Here is a 21383-nt window from a genome sequence, read left to right on the forward strand (position 1 = left end):
AAAGTAAGGAAAGTAAGAGGAATTTGTGGAGTAAGAGTACCCAAGTCCAGTCCCTCATCAACACTCACTCATTCAGCTCTGCAGAGGCCTGGTAACAAGCTTCTGCAGAGTAACTCTTGTCAAGAATTACTGGTAAAGATGTTCATTTGATTCCGGTGTGCTTGGCCAGCAATTCATCTAGATGTTGCAGGGTGGTAACTCTTGAGGCCTAGAGTTGGGTACCACTGATGTAGAGGAAGGAGAGGTGGTTAGATAAGACTGAAACTCTAAGAATCCAGTCAGAGCAATACTGGATTCTTAAACCCAGGTAAACTCGTATTTATGTGGCCCAGTCAAAGTCCAACTGAAGAAAGACTTGCCGTTCATAGACATGCTACATCCAACTTGGCTGAGCTTGGGTTGATATAAAAGAGGAATGGACAAAGACGCCAAACTCTGTATGTGTGAAGCCGGTACACTTTGTAGTTGTAATTACATCATTCAATCCACTTCACAGTCATCTACTTTACCTCGGCAGACCACATAAAAGGCCCAAAGAATTAATTCAACTTTAGTTCAGTGTGTTTTTATGTAATAGATATAAATTCATAGTTAAAAAAGTATTTATTTTTGTCCGATGGTGATGACAAAGTTCTGGGTCAGGTCTATTCAAAATATAATTTTCAAAAAAATGTTGCAACTGGGAGCCTGCGCCTTAGCATCTTTATATTTCCCAAATAATATTTATCATATTTGTATACATAAGCTTGAGGAATAATTTAAAAAATGGGAAAGATTTAAATCTAATTTGTACCCTCTTGTCAAGAATTACTGGTAAATAAAAGGTAAGACTTTGGACAATTATGTCACTTAAAACTGATCTTTGAAAATATTTATAATATTTATGTTTTGTAATTTACAGTCCAAATTCTACTCAATTCCAAGAAAAATAGACCCTCCTATCTTAGGGAAAACTAAATTGTTGTTGTATTCATCCGCGGCGCAGTGTATTATCCAACGAAGGTGTAGGGCGAAGAACGCCTCGCGGAGTGATTTAGTAAGGGCTACACCCAAGTCTGTGTCTGGTCTCAGCGGCTGCTCTTCATTTTGCCTAGACCAGAAGAAAGCCGGGACGTGACAGAGCCGGGGGTTGAGGTTGCTGGATGCCCCTTAACCATAAAAAAATACTGCTTCTTCTTCGTTGGAGAGACGATCGTGATTTATTTTCACTTGCCGTGCTTTATTCCCCATCCTAGAACTAACATCAATAACATGAGTTGGCAGAGCTACGTGGACAACCTGATGGCTGATGGCAGCTGCCAGGACGCGGCCATTGTGGGCTACACGGACGCTAAATATGTCTGGGCGTCGGTTGCTGGTGGATCTTTTGCCAACATTTCGGTAAGTGTGCTCTCTGTGTCTTCTGGGTGTGGATCAGAACGCTGTAAAATTAGCTGTTAATTTAAAAAAAATGATCTGCATAGCCTGGCCTTGTTGAATGAGTGCGGTACACATGGTATGCAGTGGTCCACCACGAGATGTACACGAACTAGTATGCATGCTTGCTTTTAAATTTTTAGTCACTATTCAGTTAGTCGTTTTATGTTTTAACCCGAAAGGAGTTTCAGTTTCCCGAACTGACCTTATACATGCCCAGTACAGTCATCGGTGTTCGGAAAACTGTAGCTAACGGGGTTAGCCATGTTTGCTTCTCGTACCGGTCATTTGTTTTGAACATTAAGTAGCCGGTGTGTGTGTGTGTTAGATGTTACCCATAAGCAATTTTAAATCTTAATAGTAGCTTAGCTAACATTTATTTTACAATTAAACCGCTGTTTCTGACAATTCAACCTGAGGAAAGCTGAGTGTCGGCATCGCTAATCAAGCTAACGGTTAGCTCAAATGGGGGCGGTCATCCTCATTGGAAAACCGTTGGAAGCTAATGCTACGAGCTAGCAGCCGTTGGTCTTTTTTTCCTGTTCGGCTTCTGTGCCTCTCACTACCGCCCCTTTTCTCCAAAATGGCGGATACACATTCAGTTTCTTGTCCGTTTATTTTCTGTTAGAAAAAGTCTTGAGACTTATGTTGGCTTCTGGTGTCCTGACACCAGAATCTTTGCTGAACTGATATCTGTTTTAAATATGTTTTCTCTTTTTCAATATCATCCGATTGCAGCTGTGGGTTTAAAATCCCTGCCGGTTTGTCCGTCGCATTTTTCTCGAGCCACCACTTTGTGTAAAAATATAATTATTATATTACGGGATTTCATACTGTATATATTGATTATAACGATATTTTTACGCTTTGATGTGGATTATGTAATGCCATAAAATGCTGAGCCATGCTACAATACATGAACGTGTTTTCCGCCTTTAGCTAAAGCTACTGGGAGTGTCCACCCCTTCGATCTAAAATGTAATTTTCTCGTCTCTGTCGATCATAATCACAAAAATATCTCGATGTTTGACACTATGGAAACTTGGTATTCCACGGTTTTGAGCTAAGCTTTTTTTCTGCACAAGTAAAGATGGTTTTTTGTAACATTGTGGTTTAGAATCGCTTACAGACAGACGTCTTTCAATGTATGGGGCTCGCCTTTATAGAATGTACTCCTACCCTTGTAGGCTAATTTTAAAACGCCGTCAAATGTATGTTCTATATAGGTAACAAACTGCATTCTTGAAAGATTTATCTGTAAATAAAACGACCTGCCAGTTGCATCTGAAAGTTGTTCCAAGTAACTACCATTTACAGTTGCAGATGTGATGAAGCCATCAGACCACAGAACTCAAACATTTTGAAAATTTTTCATGTTATTAGTTCCGCCTTCAGGAAATTTGGATATTAATCTTTCATATGCTTTACTGTCATTGTAAATAATTGAAAGTAGAAAAAAAAGCTCAGATCTGAGATCCAGAAATCCGTTTTTGTTTTCTAAGAATGTGCATAGATGGATAGAGACTTTAACTTTAACTGACCCTTCAAACATGGACATATGTCTCAATCCCTTTTTAAACATGTTATATTTCAAATAACATGGTTTTGGCCTGAGACAAGTTGACATTGCAACACAGCAGTTCTGGTTTGATCAATTGATCGACTCTGTCTGTGTAGCAAGTATTCATGGTAATCTGAACAAGACTTTTTTTCCTTTCCTTTTCTCCCCTGTCTGTCTTCAGCTCTCTAGTGCCTTGACTTTACACTTTGGGCATATACCTTTTTTGATTTGAGGTGTTTTTGAAAGTTGAAAATTTTATGAGATTAGCTTCTTGTTCTTGGGAGCCAGGGTTATCTGTTTACACTAAGATTTAATCCTTTACCAATTAATCTGGCTATTAATTTTCTCAGAAGGTACTTGATGGTCCTCAGTGGGTGTGTGTGTTTTCTTCTTTTTTTTTCTTGTTCTGGTGGTACAATAGAAACAAGTCCATGTTTGAATTCTTGTGCCTTCTCTTCTGGGATTGGAAATAAAAGCATCATTGTCAGCCCTTATTCAAATTTAATAAAGGTGACATTATTTCAAGACTTGAATATCTCAATATCAGGTCTCCTTGAGAACATGTTTTCTGTTTGAAAACTTGTATCTCAACTATGTCTCGATGAAGAATATTTGCTTTACAATTTTTCTTTTTAGGCATCAGAAATCGACACGTGGATGGTAACGAAGCGGGAAGAGCTCTTCACCACTGGGCTGACCATTGGCTCTAAAAAGTGCTCAGTACTCAGAGACAGTCTGTTAGTTGACGGAGACTGGACAATGGACGTCCGGACAAAGAGTCAAGGAGGAGAGCCAACATACAATATAACTGTAGGCAAAGCAAGCAAAGGTGAGTACAACATTAACTATAGTTTACATATTAAAGTTCTGTTTTGGTCTGCAATGATTTAGTATTCCTAGATTTTCTTTAGTGGTCGTGTTGTCAGTGCATGTTGTGGAGGTGTTCAATGCACCCTTTCCTCAATATATGACAGGTATGAATTCTTGTCTTTGGAATTTTGTTGTGATGGGGGAACAGCAGTACCGAAACTGTTCTTCCTGCAACATCAAACATGTTGCAGCAAGAACAGTTTCCATGCAGCACTTTAAGAAGTTTATTGGAATAGAAAGGCATTTTGTAGTGCCTCATAATGTCACAGTGTTTAATTGGAACATGTTTACATATTTATGAATCATTACATATCATCAGTTTATGTAAGTTGTTTTAGTAAAAACTTAGTTTTTACACTTTCCACCAATTGTTGCAACTGAGAAACTGCGTAGTTTACAAAAATCTGGCCTATTTAAAAATATAAAAATAATGTTATGCATAACCTGTTGCAATAAGGTATGGTTACAAGTGTGTTCAGAACTGTTTTAGATGCATAAAGATGAAATGCCACATCTCACAGATGGCATTGTCTCAAAGTGTCAAGTGGCCTTTTAACTCCTTTGGTCAAGTGAAAATGTTATTCTGCACAAATGTGCATCCTGGAGGAACTCTACTCTGTTCCAACAGCCCAAGCACTACACCATGACCCCCTTTGTCCTAAACCAGTTGGAAGCATGGCATCATCTTGTAGCAGTCATTTGGTGCATTAGCCACTTTGCCATTCCACTTTGTGGAAATATTACCTGTTTGGGACAGGGAAGGGGCTCTTTTTCAACTGTGGTAATAAGTGGCGTAGTAGACATTATTTTTAGGTTCTATCAGGTCTAGAAGATTTAAAACATCAGACAATTTTGAGCTGTGTGGGGGAGAAAAAAAATTGAATAGAGTTGTATCAAAATTGTCAGATTTCCACGAAAAAGTGTATGATCGGTGATTGCCGGTCACGGTCTCTTGTTGCCGATCACCAAAACCGATTCTGTTCTCGTTGTTGGCCCGTCGCTGCGCACTACTGGTAGTGATATTTCACAGACGGAGCATCACTTCTACTCCACCCTGTAGTGAACTCTCACCAAACAGATGCTTAATGCTGCAGCATGCAAGTTAAACAGACAAAATATTTTGCAAATGTATTAAAACTTTAGCTATGTCCTAACATAAGATGGATAATCGCTGAAAAAATAATCAATCTCTTATGCCGCTTCCTGTGTTCTGCAGAATTGCTCAGTCAGAACCAACCAACCAGAACAAGACAGCCATATTCTCAGGAAGTTTTGATTTAGCAACTCAGAATTGTTTATTTAATGCAACCTGTGTTTAACATGGAATGAATGTTCCTTTTTTTACTTGACATTATTTGATGTAGACAGTGTTATGAGATTTATTTGATTTATGTATAAATTAGGCTGTTGAGAGCCTGACAGTTAAATATTGTTTTACTGATTGCAGGTTTCTCAGTTGTCCTTTTGACTGAGTTGCTGCTGTATTTTGCATGTTTGATGTGTAAATTAGGTGAATTTATTGCCAAATCCTTTTTCCATTTTGGAAGATCCATACCATTATTTATACCTAACATAAAAAATTAACAGCCAGTTCAGGTGAGTGTCAAAAACTAGCCTATTTTCAGAGAAATTACATGATTACTAAATTAAGAGACCCTCTCTATGGTCCTTTTTTTAAACATTCTGCCTAAAATAGTTGCCTCTAAAATGAATTCAAGATGCCTTTATGGACTTGTCTGTCATGTATTTCCATGTTGTCTGTTTGAACCCATGTGCACCATTTCCTCTATTTTTAATGCTTTCAGGTGAGAAAAACAGATTTCTATTTTCTATGCTTCTGACCACCTTTTCTGGGGGAGGATTTCCTTAAGCCTCCATGAACTGCATGCAATGTCTGCCTTTTTAGTTAACACAGCCCACTCTAAAAAGTAACTGTCCCCCTGTGCAAGGCTTTGGGTGCTTCACGGTGCCCACATGTATTGAGGAGAGGTACCCTAAGCATGCTGCTGCTCGTATGTGTCTTTGGTGAGAAGCTTCCTTCTCTTCCCTGCTGCTGGTGTAGCGAATATAGCAGGCAGTTGTGTTTAGCACTAAGACACCCAAATGGGCAATGTGTTTCAATTTAATTTAACTAAGTGACAAAAATGCGATTCATTTTGTGTTCTAGGTTCTTGAGACAAACTTCTACTTCTCATTAAATTTCTAAAGTTTACTTGTAAAGTCTTTTGTTCTAGGAAATGTAGACGTATTGTGGATTAGTATCTTGGCATGTTTGGGTAAAATTTCTTGCTAATCACTAACATGCATTACAAAACAAGTGACCAAAAAGGACATTGAAAGCACCATTTTTAATGCTCCGATTTCTTTTAAATAACAAGAATTTGTAACATTTTTTTGCTTTGGTTGAGCTTCAGCAGTGATATTAACATATTTGTGTGTTCACCATTTTGGATACTAAACTTTAGAATTTCTGAATGTACTTTGAGATCCTTTACTGGATTGGCTCAGTGTGTATGCAGTTCTAATAGTTAGCGCAGTGTGCATGAACATTTGGCAAAAATAAATGAAAAATAAAATTGAAGTAACGACTTACTTCTACCTAAGTAACATGCACTATTTTAATCACAAAATCTCTAGTTTCTTAAAAGGGCAGTATTATGTAAAATCAACTTTTTGAACATTACAACATGTTTCAATGTTCTTTCATCAACTGGAGAGTTGCCTTGAGTTTTTCATGCATCTGGGGGAATCACTTAATCTCATTTGAGGTGAGGCTTCTGTCCAGAGATGCACTTTCCAATCTTGCACCTCACAGAGCATCCTCCCATGGCTCCTTCAGACTAGCTGGTAGCAATTAGCAAACACCTAGTAGAACTGTGCTTCTGCGGAGCTCAGGATACTATTGCATACAACGCTTGTAAAAATGTTGAAGGAGATGTGCTGTTCTGATTCCGGAAGCTGGAGTAGAACATAGACAAAGGTTCAATTTAAAGACAGCAAATTACAAAGTCAAAATTTTTAAAGCCATATTTGATAAACAGCATCTTTTTAAACTGAAGTTAACAGTTACTTGATTGTGCTATAAAATAGCACTGCGGCTTGAAAATGCATAATACTGCCTTTTTAACTGTTTTAATTTGAATTAGCCTTTTAAACTTAGACATTTCCCTAGAAGCACCATTCTTAAACAAAATGGCTCACTTAATCTCCTTGTGAAAATGCTGAGCTTTAATTAGTCCTTGCACAGACTTGCTGCTCTATGCTTCTGCTTGTTCTCATCCTAACGAAAGTACACTGTCAAACAGGTTGCATGCAACACATCTTCAATCATGTCCTACTCACTCTGTCTAACTGTAGTGATATGTCTCATCACCAGCAGCACTGATGAGAAAATGATGGTTTCTCCCTCCTACAACCTTCCAACCAAAGGCACTGCACAGCTTTTCGTACGGTTCTTTCTTCGTATTCGTCTTGCTTGCTGCTTTTTGGCTCTGTTTGTTTTTTCTCTTCACCTGGGTGATCTTAACCTCCCTTCTGAATGTTCCTTCTGTCTCTTTTCTTTCAGTCTTGGTCTTGGTCATGGGCAAAGAAGGGGTCCATGGAGGCGGATTGAATAAGAAGGCATACTCGATGGCAAAATACTTGAGGGATTCGGGGTTTTAGATTAGAAGTAGCTTTTGTGGCGTACTAGAGGGAGAAAAAAAAATTAAAAGGGGGAAAAAAAAACAAAAAACAACAAAGCTCAAAAGGACAAAAAAGGTTTCTGTCAAGCTCACATCCCCCCCACCACCACCACACACCATACACAGTTAGTCTCATCAAATAAACCCCCCAGGAGCATTTAATGGTGCAGGGCTCAGACCCAGCCTCAGCAGTGTAGTCCCATATTCATCAGAGGTAGAATAAAGTGTGTTTATTTTCCCATCCCTGCTCTCATCATGCTGCTTCAATTTTTTTGTCCTTTTGTGTACTCCAGCACTGGTTCTTGTCATGGGAAACGAGGGTGTCCATGGAGGACTGCTCAACAAGAAAGCATTTGAGATGGCTGAGTACTTGAGGAAGGTTGGCTACTAAAGAAACCTGTAACCAGCTACCTAGCAGTTCACCCTTGCCACCCTGTTGCGTTTGACACTACTTCAGTCCTAGTTTGTAGTTTGTTTTTCTGCCTTCTCTGTTCCCCATTTCTTTCCTCCCTCCCCATTTATCCTCAAACCTCTTTCCTCCACACATTCGCTCTGTGTATTCTTATCTCCTTTCAAGCACTCTTATGTTGATCCATAATGCAAATGAGCATTTTGCTAAACAGGATGTCATGACAAATCTGTATTTTACCAAGACCAGCAAAAAAAAAAAAAAAACAAAAAAAAGTTTTTTGGGGCAAAACTTAGGCAAAGGAAGCTATAGCATCAATTTGTAAACTATCCTTGCTTTTGTTTTTTATGGTACCCACCACTAAATCCTCTCATATCACACACACTCTCTCCTTGAGGAGCCTATGCCTTTGGAGCGTTTGAGCTCTACCGAAGCTCGTCATGTCTTCCTTTATTTCCTCCATGTCCAGGAGAGGAGACTGTCTACATGTTATCCTCAACAAATGTAACACTAACCTCCTCTTTGCCAAATTATTTAGCTCCCCCCATTATTTTGGCTTAAATCAGATGACACCAAATCATATCTGACCCTTTATTGAACACTACCCACCTCTCCCATCGCTGTACTGTCCTGAATCAGTTTTGATAGAGGTGGGGTTGGGATCAGTCCAGTCCATGACATCCAGATGCAGTTAGTCCTTCCCATTCCCCCTTCTCACCCCCCGGCATCACAAACTTCCCAGCTACACAAAATTTATGGACATTCCGCAGTAACAGGCTCAGGCACGTAACACTGTTTTGTTTGCCATCTTTTAATTGTTTTTTTGTTTTTTTTTAAAGTCTGCCATTTTTTTTGGACAGTAGCTATCCCAGCATATACCAATCTGGAGTGTGTCCAGTTTGAACTTTGTTTTTATTTTTATAGGACCAAGTGTAGTTGCAGCCCGGGTGTTTATACAAATGCTCTAAATCATGTGAATGATGACTAACTTTTTCTGATGAAGAAAAACTGTGACCAGGCGGAGATGTGGCTAAAACTAAAGGGGGAGCAATGGGGGAGGGGTACAGGCAGATAAGAGTGGGAGAATCTGGAAAATGAATAAAAATAAAATCTTCACCATTACTGTTGAAACAACTGCATTTGTACAAAGCCATGCTGTGCTGACAACTACATAACTGTGGAATAAATTGCCTTTATAGTTAACTGAACTACGGGGGGCGCCTGTTGATCTGTCCACGCTCAGAACTGCTAACTTTAACGTCCAACTGAGAAACACCTAATTTCTAAAAGTAGAAATGACACTCGATGGGAGACGATGGTATTGGTTGGAACAAAGATGCTCATGGTTGTCTTGTTGAAACTTAACTACAGAACCTGTGTATCCTGTGCCATAATGTAGAGATCTGTAAGATGGATTTTACCCACTGTTGGCTACGGAGTCATTTCATCGGCACTTTTCTTTCTTTTTTTTTTTTTTTTTTCAAATTGTATCTTCAGCTCCACTGTCTTAGGCCATGTGGGATATGTGTACTCAAAAACACTGTTCAAGTCCTGTTAGCTGATCTGTTCATTTCCTCACCACTTCATTTTTTTTCTTGCATCTGGGATACAGTCTTTAATGCATCTGATGTCGTATGCATAAACCAAGAAATGCCATAAATTGATTTATCACCTTGTTTACAGACAGATCAAATAAATTTATTCCAACCAGATAAATGTTTACTCTCTTCTTTTAAATGACTTTTATATCTTGGGAAATGTGATCTGACCTGCTCTAATCAGACCTGGGTGTATGCACTTCTAACTGCAGATTTAATCAAAGTTCTTATTGCAATTAACTTTTAATACTTGGCATTTTCCTGTAGAAATGACAAACTCTTCAAATTAGTTATGTTGCTTCTTAAAAGTGAAACCGGTGTATGTTTTCCACTTTCTGTAAAGTCAGATTGTTGGGTGGGGGGTTCCTGAAGGGCTCCTGAAGGGCTGCACACTTGCCAGGGTCTTTAACTTTTTCTGGCTCCACGTGAGCCTGAAAATGCGGAAGGGGCAAGAGCTGATGATGGGCAATGCTCACCTTTGAGGGTTGAAAGCATCTGTCCAGACAGAATCTGATTACACTAACATTGAACTAAATTTCATTACCCACTTGACAAACTTCAGACTGCTTAAAAAAAAGTCTTTAAAATCAGACTTTCAAATTGGGATTGAATTTGACCTAAAATGCCACAGCACAAATTAGGATAAATGTATAGGAGGAACGATAAAAATGAAGGCACAAAGTTAAAAAACTTCAATCAAATGAATATGCATTTAGTCTAAGGAACTTGATCTTTTTCAAGCATCCAAGCGGCTCTTTTGGTGACAAGATTTAACTCATAAAAAAATGCAAAGTAAACATGGGACTTGATTTAGAAACGCGGTTGGAAAACGCATGGGGAACCTGATTAAACTGTCGCAGTGCAACGTTACGAGATGGTTCTGCCTAGGAAAAAGAAAATCAAATGGTTGGCCTAAATGACTCATCTGACCACTAAAAAAGGCCGTGGATGTTTCTATTTGAATTGCATCAGCACAAAAGTCTGTGGTCTTGGGATGTAGCATTGCTAAGTGACTAGAGTTGCTCATCACATGATCGGCAAAGACATTTATTCAACGTTTTTGTCTCCTCTTGTTTCTTGCTTCTACTGTGCGATAAAAGACTAAATAGATGTTGAAAATATAACCAACTTGGAATTTAAAAGAATGATGTAAAGTCTGGCTGACTGAAAATCTCCCTGGAATGAGTTTGTCAATTTTGTCTTAAAATTCCTCATTTTCTTTTACGTTTGTTGTGACACAATTGAGATGCATAAAAAGTGGTGAAATGACCCTTTACACATTAAAATCAAAAGCTAATTTTAATTATACCTTTGAGAAATGACCAAGCACTTTCAAAGTAAACATTTTGTGTCATCCTGAATGTCTTACTTTAAAAAGGAAATCTAAAAATGTCTGGAACATTTTGTGAATAAATAGGAATATACAAGTTCACATCCACGACTTAAAATATTCAGTAATTAGAAAAAAATCAAACTTATTACTGTATTTCTATCTGTTGCTCTGAAATGGAGGTACTGTATATCGATCTTAAAAAAACATGATTTGCCTTTCAAAACTGTTTTTAAGTAATTTTTTTTCTTCCACTCAACTTTCCATCCATATGCTTGAAAACAAAACCAGAACTGGTGGACGGAGGCAACTGGATCTCTGCAAGTGAAAGTAAAACATTAATTGGAATCGACATTTATAGTTCAGGGTTATTTATTGACATGATTTGTTGAGAACAAATGTACATGAGCAGGACAAAAATACAACTAAAAAGGCAACAGGAATTCTTTTGTGAATTAAACAGGACAATCCTTCACTTTTCCTTCAAAACATATCAATAAGAGTCCATTAGCAGGTTTATTAAAAAAAAAAAAGCAGCCAAAAGATGTACCACAGGGAGTGCAGAACGTTGCACTCCCTATCACAAAACAAAATGCGCTGCATCGTAGAAAGCACATTCTTTTGTTTTCTGCCTTAAATCGGTCTGTTGGTCCAGACTGACTTGTGCTTCACTCCACGTCAGTCGGTGGCGACAGCAAAACTGGCACAAAAGACGCCGGTGTCTAAACTCCCGCAAACATCAGGCTAGAAATAAAATGGCAACACAGTACTGCTGTGAGCTGAAACGCTGCGAGTGCTGCATAGTGGTTCAGTTCATGTCGATGTGCTTCTATGTATATATACATGTAATGAAGATAATCAAAGGTTAATATGGAGCTTCTTGTGATTTATACTTTATATAAACAGACAATATCTATGCTGCTCTCTTGTCAGGCGTGGTGAGGGCGGCAGGAACCTTTTCATGGCTCTTTTCCATGAATAAATACAGTGTAGCAGTCTATACTTGTCGGGTCCTCTCAGGTTGAAACATGTCTGAACACAGGGAGTCTAATGTAAGCAGTGACAGAAGAACAGAGATGATGGATCCGTTTTCCCAGAAAGTCTCTGCAGATATGAGGCTCCCAGTCAAGCTTGGGGCAAGTCGTGCTCGTCGGAGCACGGCTGCTGCATCTGCACCACAACCGTCTCCACCGTGACCTCCTCCTCGCTGTCGCTGCTGTCCAGCTCGTCGTCGTCGTACTCGGAGGAGTCCTGCTCCGAGCGCGACGCTCCAGACATGGTGCCGAAGGAGTGGGCGCTGGTGGAGGCCTGGGAGCGCAGCAGGGGCGTGCTCTCGGACACCTCGTTCTCGTCGGGGCCGCTGTCCCCCTCCTCTGAATCCGAATCCGAGTCGCCCTGAGAGGGGACCACCTTCTGCTTGCACACAGGACACGTCTTCTTGGTTTTGGTCAGCCAGGGGTCCACACACTTGCTGTGGTAGGCTAGGAGAACAAGAACATCAGGTTTAGAAAACACAAGCTTCCTTTCGGCACGTCAGTATCCTGGGCAATGCCTTCCTACGCAACGCCAAGAGCCGAGAGTTCAGACCATCTGAACAAGGGACTGAATTCAGGACCTTTTATTCTCCTTGATGTCTTTTTGTACTGTGAGGTCCTTTTTTAACTTTCGGTCCATCACTCAGTCCATTGTTTTTAAATATATCATATTGATAAACTTGAGCATACTCACCATGAGAGCATGGCAGGACTCTGAGTTTATCTCCATCCTCATATTCATCCAGGCAGATGGCACAGACATCATAGTTATCCCCTGAAATGAAAATATTTACCGTTAAGCAGTTTGATACGAAACTTTTGGATCATTTATTAATTTCCCCACAAGCTATAAGTAGGGGTGGTTCACTGCCCCACCAAGTCAGACACCTTATCAGACATGGTCTGATGAATGAAGGGCTGAATTCAGCTAAAGAGGCGACTTCTGAAGGCGCTCTGTGGTACCGGATTAACTTCAAAGGTATCAGAGTAAAAGGGGTATGAACACATCAAAATTTACATATTTTTAAAAAAAAATAATAATCTGGAAGGGTTTTTGTCCTGTTTTCTATGGATGTCTCATAAAACACATTGGTTTGTCTAAAGGCTTAACATGACAAAACGTGAATACTTTCATAAGGCCCTGTTGAAGTCCTCTGTAGGAGATCAAAAACCCAGAGGCAGCTCCATGAAGCGCCGGGCAATTAAAAACTGCTTCCACACAAGTTGGGTTTCCCTCCATTCTTTGTCCAAATATGTCCCTGATCCCACCCTGCCGGACCGGTCCAGAGCCAGCAGGCTGCACAGCCTCTGATGCAATAGGTGCTGGAAAGCTTCTTGTGTGCGCCAAAAGTTCAGGAATTTGTCTTTGTACTCCCTTACAGATTCCTCAGAGTTCCTCTTCGTTTTTCCTTCCCTTTCTCTTCCCTGCTGGGGGGCGGAGGCCTGTGTGTTTATGCAAGCTTTAAAAGAGTATGCTTTTCCTGCCTGGACTCGGTGTCCGTGCCAGGGCCGCATGTGACCGTATAAGGAAGGGGAGTCGCATCGAAACCTCCTCCCCTCTTCCTTTTCTCTCCAAGCATCAGCAGCTTGCCCACGGCCCCCTTCCTCTTTACACTTTCAGCTCTGTTTCTTTCAGATCCCGAGCAGAAACAGAACCGCCGTCCCCATCAACCGTCTTCATGATCAAACCTTCCTCCTCTCCAACGGGGCTGGTCAGTGGGAGTGAATGGGAGACGGTGTTAATGGAGGAACGGGTCCAGAATACACTCAGCAACTGCTGATCTGTCGCAATACGGGAGCTATTCTAAGAGAAGCAGGAAATGTTTTTTTTTTTTAAATCAAGTTTTGTGGCTTTCTGAACTCTGCAGATTGCAGAGATACTGAACAGGGCTGCTTATCATCTAAACACTTTCTTCTGTTTGGACAATGTCTAAAGATGAATATGAAACCTGATGAGTTTAAACGCTTAAAAACGACAACTCGTCACATATTCACACACCCAACCTTGATCATAGACACGATTCTCAGTTTCTAGTACCTTCTAGGTGTGAGCCGAGTATCTGTTTACACAAGAGCGGCAGATAAAATCCACAGCAGCTTGAACATAAATTTGATCTACAGTAAAAGTGTTTTTCAAACGATCTTTGGAACATACAGTACTTTATGATATTTCTGGTAATTTATTGCAGTATTATAATCTCACTTGGAAGAAATGCAGAAAAATCCAACCTTTAAGTAACAGTGGTGAAAATGCTCTTGCTTTAATTTAGTTGGTTTTTAGCAAAATTCCTCCCTTCAAAAAAGTAGCTCAAATATTTTTTTTAAATCTTTATTTTACTCTTTTAAAGTCCATCAAAAGTTCCATGAACCTCTAAATAGTAATACATGATTCTATTTTTCTGGAGCATGTCTCAAACAACAGGCTCTTGGGCCAAATCCGGTACGTCATAGTCATTTCTATGGCCCTCTCGATTGTAGAGGACCACAAAAGGAGAACTTCAGGATAGCAGCTGTGTGCTTAAAAATTATATCAACGTGGTCTACCTGGTTAAATAAAATAAATAGTAAAAGAAAAACCCTTGTACACGCGTTGATCATTTTTTCCCATTTCCTCAGAGAGAAGATGCGGATTAGACTTTTTTTTTTTTTGTCAAATTAGGTGGCTCAGATAGAAAGACCTTTATCTGCCCCTGTGTGTATCTCTCACAAGTCAGTTGACACAGGCTTATTAATTACCAAGACAACAAAACACAGACGAGGACAGAGTTCATAACCGCTTCTGGTGATTGGCCAGGAGTCAAAATGGCAGATGACCGAAGGAAGTAGGTTCTATACGACTCATGAGACTTGGACAATCTAAACACCGGACTTATTTCAAATTAAGACCAACACATACCTACAGAATAGGGTAATTGCAGCTTTGGGTTTTATATGACTGTTTTAACCCAACCAACGTTACACAGGCGATTGGTAAGTTTTTAAAATGAAGCTTACTCAAATTTTCAAAAAAAAGCATCATTGTTTTTTTATCTATTCTACATACTATGCTGAGAAAAAGAGTACAATGGGATACTGGCTTACAATATAGGCTCCTTGCTTGTGATAGCACACACTCTAAAGGCTTGTGCATGCTAGCGACAGCCCTCATACTTTTAGCTATGTTTTAAAATCTAAGCTAAGTTTAGCACACCGAATGGAGTGAGCTAATGGAAGTCAATATGATAGTGAAAGCCCACCGGCGACTGACAGCAAATTTAGCCAAACTTTTATTTAGCCAACATTAGCATTTTAGCTAATTAAACCTCACACACCAATGTTAGCATATTGAATGGAGTACGTCCATGTTAGTCAATATGCTAATAATATTCCACATGCTACTGAGAACGTTGCTATCCTTAGCATTGTTGCTAATGTTAGCTTAGACAATATTTTGGATACTGAATGGATTAAATATGCTAGTTGTAACCCACATGCTATTGACTACATTTTAGATAACCCAGCATTGTTGCTAATTTTGATGTGGATGATTCAGATTTTGTTCAGAAATGTTCTAGTTTTCAATTTTTGTGGCAGCAGTGATTTAAAAAACAAACAAAAAAACTTGATTTAGTTTTACCCCTCTATAGTCAAATTAAAGCTGCCATTTTTACATTTTTCCAGTGCGTCTCATGCTACTGCGCTAAAAGATGAATTTCTCTGTTTTACAATTTTTTCCCCCCCCATGGGAGCCACTAAATGTGGCCACCACTGTATATTTTACTTAACCTAAAGAGATCGGGATTTATATTCAGTTGCCGGGAATCCGTTGCATTTAACCGTTTGAGCCCAGATCGTGCTTGTAAAGCTCTAGTAGCTCCTCTTTCTCATTAATCGCGCAGGATGTCAGCATTCCTGGCTCTCAAAGGAGCCGTGCTGGCCCACTGAACTTGGGATGAGCGATGAATGTGTCTGGAGGAGTTAGAGCGAGTCAAAGCAAGTGTGACAGAAAAAAAAAAAAGTGAAAAGGGGGCGGGGGGAAACATCTCCAGTGTGCCACGGCAGGAACCAACCAGCCCGGGCGAACTGGCACACAGAGAGCGAGAGAAAGAGAGAGAGAGAGAGAGGTAGAGAGAGAGCTCCTTAGAACTGACAACATGCTCCACACACACTGCAGCTGCTCTGGTCTCTGTGGGTGTGCTTCAGCTCTCTGCCCACTGTTTGGATGCAGAGCGCCGCAGAGAGCAATGGAGTGAGTCATCATAACCAAGGAGGTATCAGAGGAACAGTCCAGATTCTGTCTAAAACGTTCCATCAGAAAGCAAGTCTGAACAACCCAAACCAGCCAGTGAGTGAGGATGATGTAAGGCTCTGTAATAAACCCTGGGCAGAAGTCAAGTTAACGGCAGGGCAGCAGCTATTACATAATCCTGCACACACTGACACAGATCTTCTGTTGCAGGACACTCCTCAGGCTGCTATTGTGTGCTAATTACATGGGTGGCGTGATTTCCATAGAAGCATTGTGTATTATTCATACTTAAAGACACACTCTGTCTGATATTCACGGCAGTCTGAGTTTTTCTGTTCACATACATGCAAGTTGAATGCTGCACACCAGCACATCGTTAGAAACGTGTGATATAGTCATAAAGAAGAATTAAAGTCGAAACACAGTTTTGTTTTGTTTTTTGTTAGAAAGAGAAATCAGCCAATTTTCCATCAGATTTGACCCCGATGAAACATTTTTTATATCCTTAGAAAAAAAAAAAAAAAAACATGACAATCAAGTCCAGGCTCACAGAAAGCCAGAAATTGGCATCAGCGTTTCTGTAAAGATCCAAACCAGTTTCTCAAAGAAGCAGAATCAAGAAATGTGTGAAACAACTGTGAAGGTGTGTAGAAGTGTTCATCAGCAGGAAGAAATCCTGCCAGCACAACGGCAGAAGCAGTAGCAGTAGCGGCAAATCGAAAAGAGAAATATAATTAGAGAAAAATTTCTATGGGATAAATAGTACGCTAAATATGCAAGACATTGATGATGAGAAAAATAACGTAGTTTAATTTTATAAATAACAAAACAATGTCTCTTTGCATCAACCATGTGTGCTTCCAGGCCAGATTCACTGTATTTGTTCATTTTGGTTGAGGGCCACAACTTTAGATACCCCAGCCCTCAGAAAACTCCAGCAGCGTCCCAGGATCAAATCAGAGCAACGAGTTTGTGCCAAGCTAGTGCCGCTCCAGAGAACAGCTTTAAAAGTGATCAGGCAGAGATCTGGCGTCCCCATCCTTTACAGCCAAACGCTCTGACCCAGCTGGCAGAAAATGCAAACGAGAACCCCAGAGCCTTTATTTTTTCCTGGGCTTCCTGTAACAGAGGCCAAAGCAGACCGTGAAAACCCTGCGTCTGATTGCCCACAGACGCAGCCATGACTCGGCTAATGTGAGCAACATTCATAGCTGATGTGCTGCTGAACGTGTGTCTGCGCTCTCTGGGTGGGTCCTAGCGGCTCGGCTCAATCAGCCACTTCACTTTGAAGCTTTGCAGCAGGGGAGAGAGGGAAATACTTATTATGCACCACCTATTTTCTCCAAAGCTCCCCCGGTGTTTCCCAGCACGGCTGACTGAAGTCACTGCTCTCCAGTCTGCGAAACAGAGCTGCACAGCAAGCAGGGAAAACCTCGACATGTCAAGCCTCAAAAAGGACGTTTCATAGCTTATTTAAAACCCACAGAGGGTGTCGTCTAATAAAACCTCAGAAGAACCAGCAGTTCCTTAATGACATCTTCTCTTCCTCTGCCTGTCTTTGCAATAAAAATAAAAACAAACAGCTCAAACTGACTCAAGAAAACCACCAAACTTTTAAAGTTACATTCCAAATCAGCAGTCATGTGTCCAGTTTCAACAGAGACGAGCTCTAATCTGCAGCAGTGGGCTTCGTGAAATCAAGCCCACAGTAATCCGATTAACTCCAAGGTGCGGAGCAGTGGTGAGGAGAGATGTGCCATACAAATGAATGGATGGTGTTTTCTTCCTGGCTCGGATCGCGTGAGGAAAAGCTGAGGAAACGGCAACACTACTGAATGTCGACGAGTCAGAGGCTGGATGTCTGGACCAGGCTCACGAGTATGTTTTTATGGGAATACTTTTGGTGTGACTGGCTCTAAATAAAGTGGAGCGCCTAGATGTTGTCAGGCAGTCAGAGACATTCTTTGAAGAGGGAAAAAAATATTTTCTCAGATGTCTTTTTTTTTCCCGTTTAAGATGCAGTTCCATCTGTGCTTTGTGGATATTTAGAGTATGTTAAATGTCACTGTTATTCTCACTTTGATAGAAGACGTTTTATGTCGCCTTACCTTTCTTGAACTTATGGATGGGAAGTTTCTTCAGCTGATCCTTCCTCAGACGACTTCGCCGAGCTCTGCGTCGATCCTGGACGAACTTTGTGATCTGGTTTAAACGTGAAACAAAAGACCTTTGGAATTTTAGGGATAAGGAGCTAAAACAGGCCCGTCACTAGAAATGCACGGAGAAAATTGACTGGTGACCAGGAGTCAGGTGATTTCTGGATTGAATCTAAAATGGTCCGAAACTCAATAAGCTGATCTTTTCCCCAAGCAGCGAAGGCATCATATTTAATCAATAACCAGACTGACCTAAAAACAACACTCTTGAATGTGGAAATTACTATTAAGGGAAGAAGTTGCAGTGTTTTCCACATCAGTGATGTGTTTAAAATGAACATGGAGCACTGCTCAAAATTGTTTTGTAGGCAAAATAACCAGCTGCTGTCTGAGTTGCAAAATTCTATATAATTTGCACAACTGACCACTGCATTCAATGAAGGAGAGAGGATTAATCATAGGACACAAGTAAAAACACCATAAAATGTGCTTTATTTTAATTTTATTTCCAACATAAAAATGTTGCCTGATCTTTGATACAGCTGTGATGGATTGGTACAGGAGGACTGAGCCGCCTTCGACTGTTCTGGGTCTGTGCGTTGAGAACAATAATCGCTTTCACATAAGTCTCCAATAACAACATAAAAGTGATCAATTTGATACTAGCTGCCTTTTTGGAAAGCGTGTCGCTAAATAAAGGAGCGACGTTTAAGAGAAAGCTTTTTTAGAGAAATCAGTATTTTCTATGTGCAGGTCACTCTGGCTGCGACAAAGCAAGCGAGAGCAAGACTTTCGTTTCTTTTAAAGTTATAAAACAATTAATGATCACTGATATTTCTAAATACTGTGCCTACACCTTTATCTACGACAACACTTGAACAGGAATTACAATTGCGGTTAAATTTATATAAGCAGGTCAAAAGAGCCAGATACTAGAAATTAGTTTCTTAAAGAGTAATCTCTCATTTCTACCTCCAAGGCATAAAAAATACAATATTATGAGCTTGGGAATCAAACTTTGGCCAGTCAGAGCTCAAAGCACACTTTAATGCAAGTAAAATGAGTTTAGAAACAAAGGCTTTACCATGAAAACAACGATGAGGATGAGGCAGATCCCCACTATGATGAGGAAGGGGATCAGGTAGTACTCCAGAGGCAGGCTGAAGTCTGGGATCAGGACCAGGTGTCCTCTGGTCAAACAGGCAGAAAACGCATGAAAAAAAAAAAAATCATCAACCTTTAACATGTCAAAGCTACATTGTGGCAGCAACACTGAGGCTAATTTTCTCAGTGGAGCTGTTCGTATGGATTCTATCACTACACATAATTCAGTGAGGATTTCCTCAGCTTCTGTTCGCCAGTAAGACTTGTACTCAAAACTGTGCCAATGTCATCTTTGCCTTTTATCCACGTGACACACACAAACACAGCAGCTGATCTTAATGCTGAGCCCCCAAGCAGACCTTTCAAAACCGGAAAATATTACATCAGCAGCAATGACGATGTTGCACAGTGAGACTATTCAAAATGAGCATCAGTTTTAGCATGGAGCTGGTGAGCTACGGGTTTGCAAACAGCATGTAGAGAAGAGGAGAAGGACCATTGGGCTCAGACTCACCCTTTGTCGTACATGTAGTCGTCTTTGAGAGCATTGGCGGTGAGCTCACTCACAAATACAGAGGGAATAACTATCTGCTTCAGAACATCCACTAAAAACAGAAAAACAATACATTCAGCATGTAAGTACGGGCAAAAAGAAATGGTGTGTTTACAGAAAATCAGAAAAAACTGCTCTTTCATTCTTCTAAGTTATGTTTTAGCTTTTATTATAGAGCTGATGCTAACCTAATCTCAAAATATTGTGTGTGTGTGTAAAAACAGTTTGACTAATAAACTGCAGCCTATTCATGCAATGACAACTCTCCTGCTCAGCAGCTTTTCTAATCAATGCTTATCATTTGGTAAACTATTTTTTTTCCACTGGAGTAATTTTTCTCTCATTTGTTCTCAAAGCTAATCAATACGCCAATCATAAAATTACACAGTCTCGGTAAAATCAGTAAAGTGGATGAAATTTCAGTTCTGTTTATTTTAATCGTGCTTTAGTTCAGGGGCTACGTTAAGAACAAAGAAAATGTTTTCTGTTTGCTACCACTTCAGCAAACAATAACTTTTCAAACGGGAAGTAAAATGGTCAGTTTAAGTAAAAAAAAAAAATAATAATTTTGACCATGGCACATTGACACATCTGGCTGCTCAAAAGAACAGAAGAAAAGTGGTTCTACACTCAGCCTGTAACATGAGCTGCACCAGAATCTCGCTACAGAACATTTGCTGCTGGACTTTCTCTCTGTTCAACAATCAAGATACTGAATATTCAGGATCAGTCAGCATGTGAGAGCTAAAACAGTGCATTAACTTACAATCGTTGGATCCCATGCTGATTAAGTCATCAGAGTCCACGTTGTGAACAATGGCTGCCTTATATCCAGCTTTTTGTGCATTGAGGACCTGAGTGGAGAGAGAACATTTTGATGAAGGGAAAACTCTCTTTTGTAGAGAAACTCAGAGAGCACTGTTAACTAATGAGTCACAATTAATGACTTAGAAAAATCAGCTGCAGCATTCAAGCTAGGGATTCAAGCCAAGAAAGTCAGAGCATTATTACCAACCTGAACCTTAAAATCCAACATGGCTGCCATTATAAATGGGCAGTAATGACCTAAATGTGTATTGAGATATTTTGTGAACTCCATTATGATAATCTTACATGAGTATTAAAAATTGTACATCGGTTTTCTCCAGGCAGAAGATTGTAGTGTTGGTCCTGGATGCATTGGCCATTCTCAGCAGAAATTCAAAAATAACTGAGATTTACGGTTTACTCTACAGGCCAACTTCAAAATGAAAAAAGTTTCAGGTCTGCTGCATCATGAATGGAGGGTGGGACTGGCATAATGACGAACTTTGCACCTGCAAGGCTGTTTTTGCTGCTCTCCTCACATAGACGGGCTACAGTATCCTGTTAGTCATTGTCAGAGGAGCTCTCACACAGCAGATGTGAAGAAGGAAATAGGATGTGACAGCATAACCTCACA

At 40.1% G+C, this 21383-nt stretch overlaps 2 protein-coding genes across 3 annotated transcripts in view; one reads left to right on the forward strand and one right to left on the reverse strand.

Moving 5' to 3' along the window:
- The first annotated feature begins 1048 nt into the window (after positions 1-1048).
- On the forward strand, positions 1049-9655 carry LOC129375279 (profilin-2-like). Of its 2 annotated transcripts, XM_055054267.1 has the most exons (4): positions 1049-1134; positions 1236-1380; positions 3614-3806; positions 7824-9655. In XM_055054267.1, the coding sequence occupies exons 2-4, from the start codon at positions 1252-1254 to the stop codon at positions 7919-7921; spliced, it is 420 nt and encodes a 139-aa protein (XP_054910242.1). In that variant the 5' UTR covers positions 1049-1134; positions 1236-1251; the 3' UTR covers positions 7922-9655. The 2 variants fall into 2 exon arrangements, with proteins under 2 accessions (XP_054910242.1, XP_054910234.1); XM_055054259.1 differs by lacking the exon at positions 7824-9655 and adding an exon at positions 7413-7817 and having other exon boundaries at positions 1070-1380.
- Positions 9656-11221: 1566 nt separating this feature from the next.
- Positions 11222-21383, reverse strand: part of rnf13 (ring finger protein 13) — a 34632-nt gene continuing 24470 nt past the window's right edge. The window contains exons 5-10 of the mRNA XM_055051697.1: positions 20709-20796; positions 19904-19994; positions 19370-19475; positions 18238-18331; positions 12596-12676; positions 11222-12348 (exon numbers count right to left, since the gene is read on the reverse strand). Of these exons, the coding sequence (XP_054907672.1) occupies positions 11993-12348; positions 12596-12676; positions 18238-18331; positions 19370-19475; positions 19904-19994; positions 20709-20796 (816 nt within the window). The 3' untranslated portion in view covers positions 11222-11992. The remainder of the gene's footprint in view (positions 12349-12595; positions 12677-18237; positions 18332-19369; positions 19476-19903; positions 19995-20708; positions 20797-21383) is intronic.

Source organism: Poeciliopsis prolifica, unplaced genomic scaffold (assembly GCF_027474105.1).
Source record: "Poeciliopsis prolifica strain line A6 unplaced genomic scaffold, Auburn_PproV2 SCAFFOLD002, whole genome shotgun sequence".
Taxonomy (NCBI): domain Eukaryota; kingdom Metazoa; phylum Chordata; class Actinopteri; order Cyprinodontiformes; family Poeciliidae; genus Poeciliopsis; species Poeciliopsis prolifica.

Coding starts and splice junctions, on each gene's coding strand:
- LOC129375279 (XM_055054267.1), top strand. CDS start 1,252: ATGAGTTGGCAGAGCTACGTGGACAACCTGATGGCTGATGGCAGCTGC. Junction 1,381..3,613: donor GATCTTTTGCCAACATTTCG/GTAAGTGTGCTC, acceptor TTTTCTTTTTAG/GCATCAGAAATCGACACGTG. Junction 3,807..7,823: donor TGTAGGCAAAGCAAGCAAAG/GTGAGTACAACA, acceptor TGTGTACTCCAG/CACTGGTTCTTGTCATGGGA.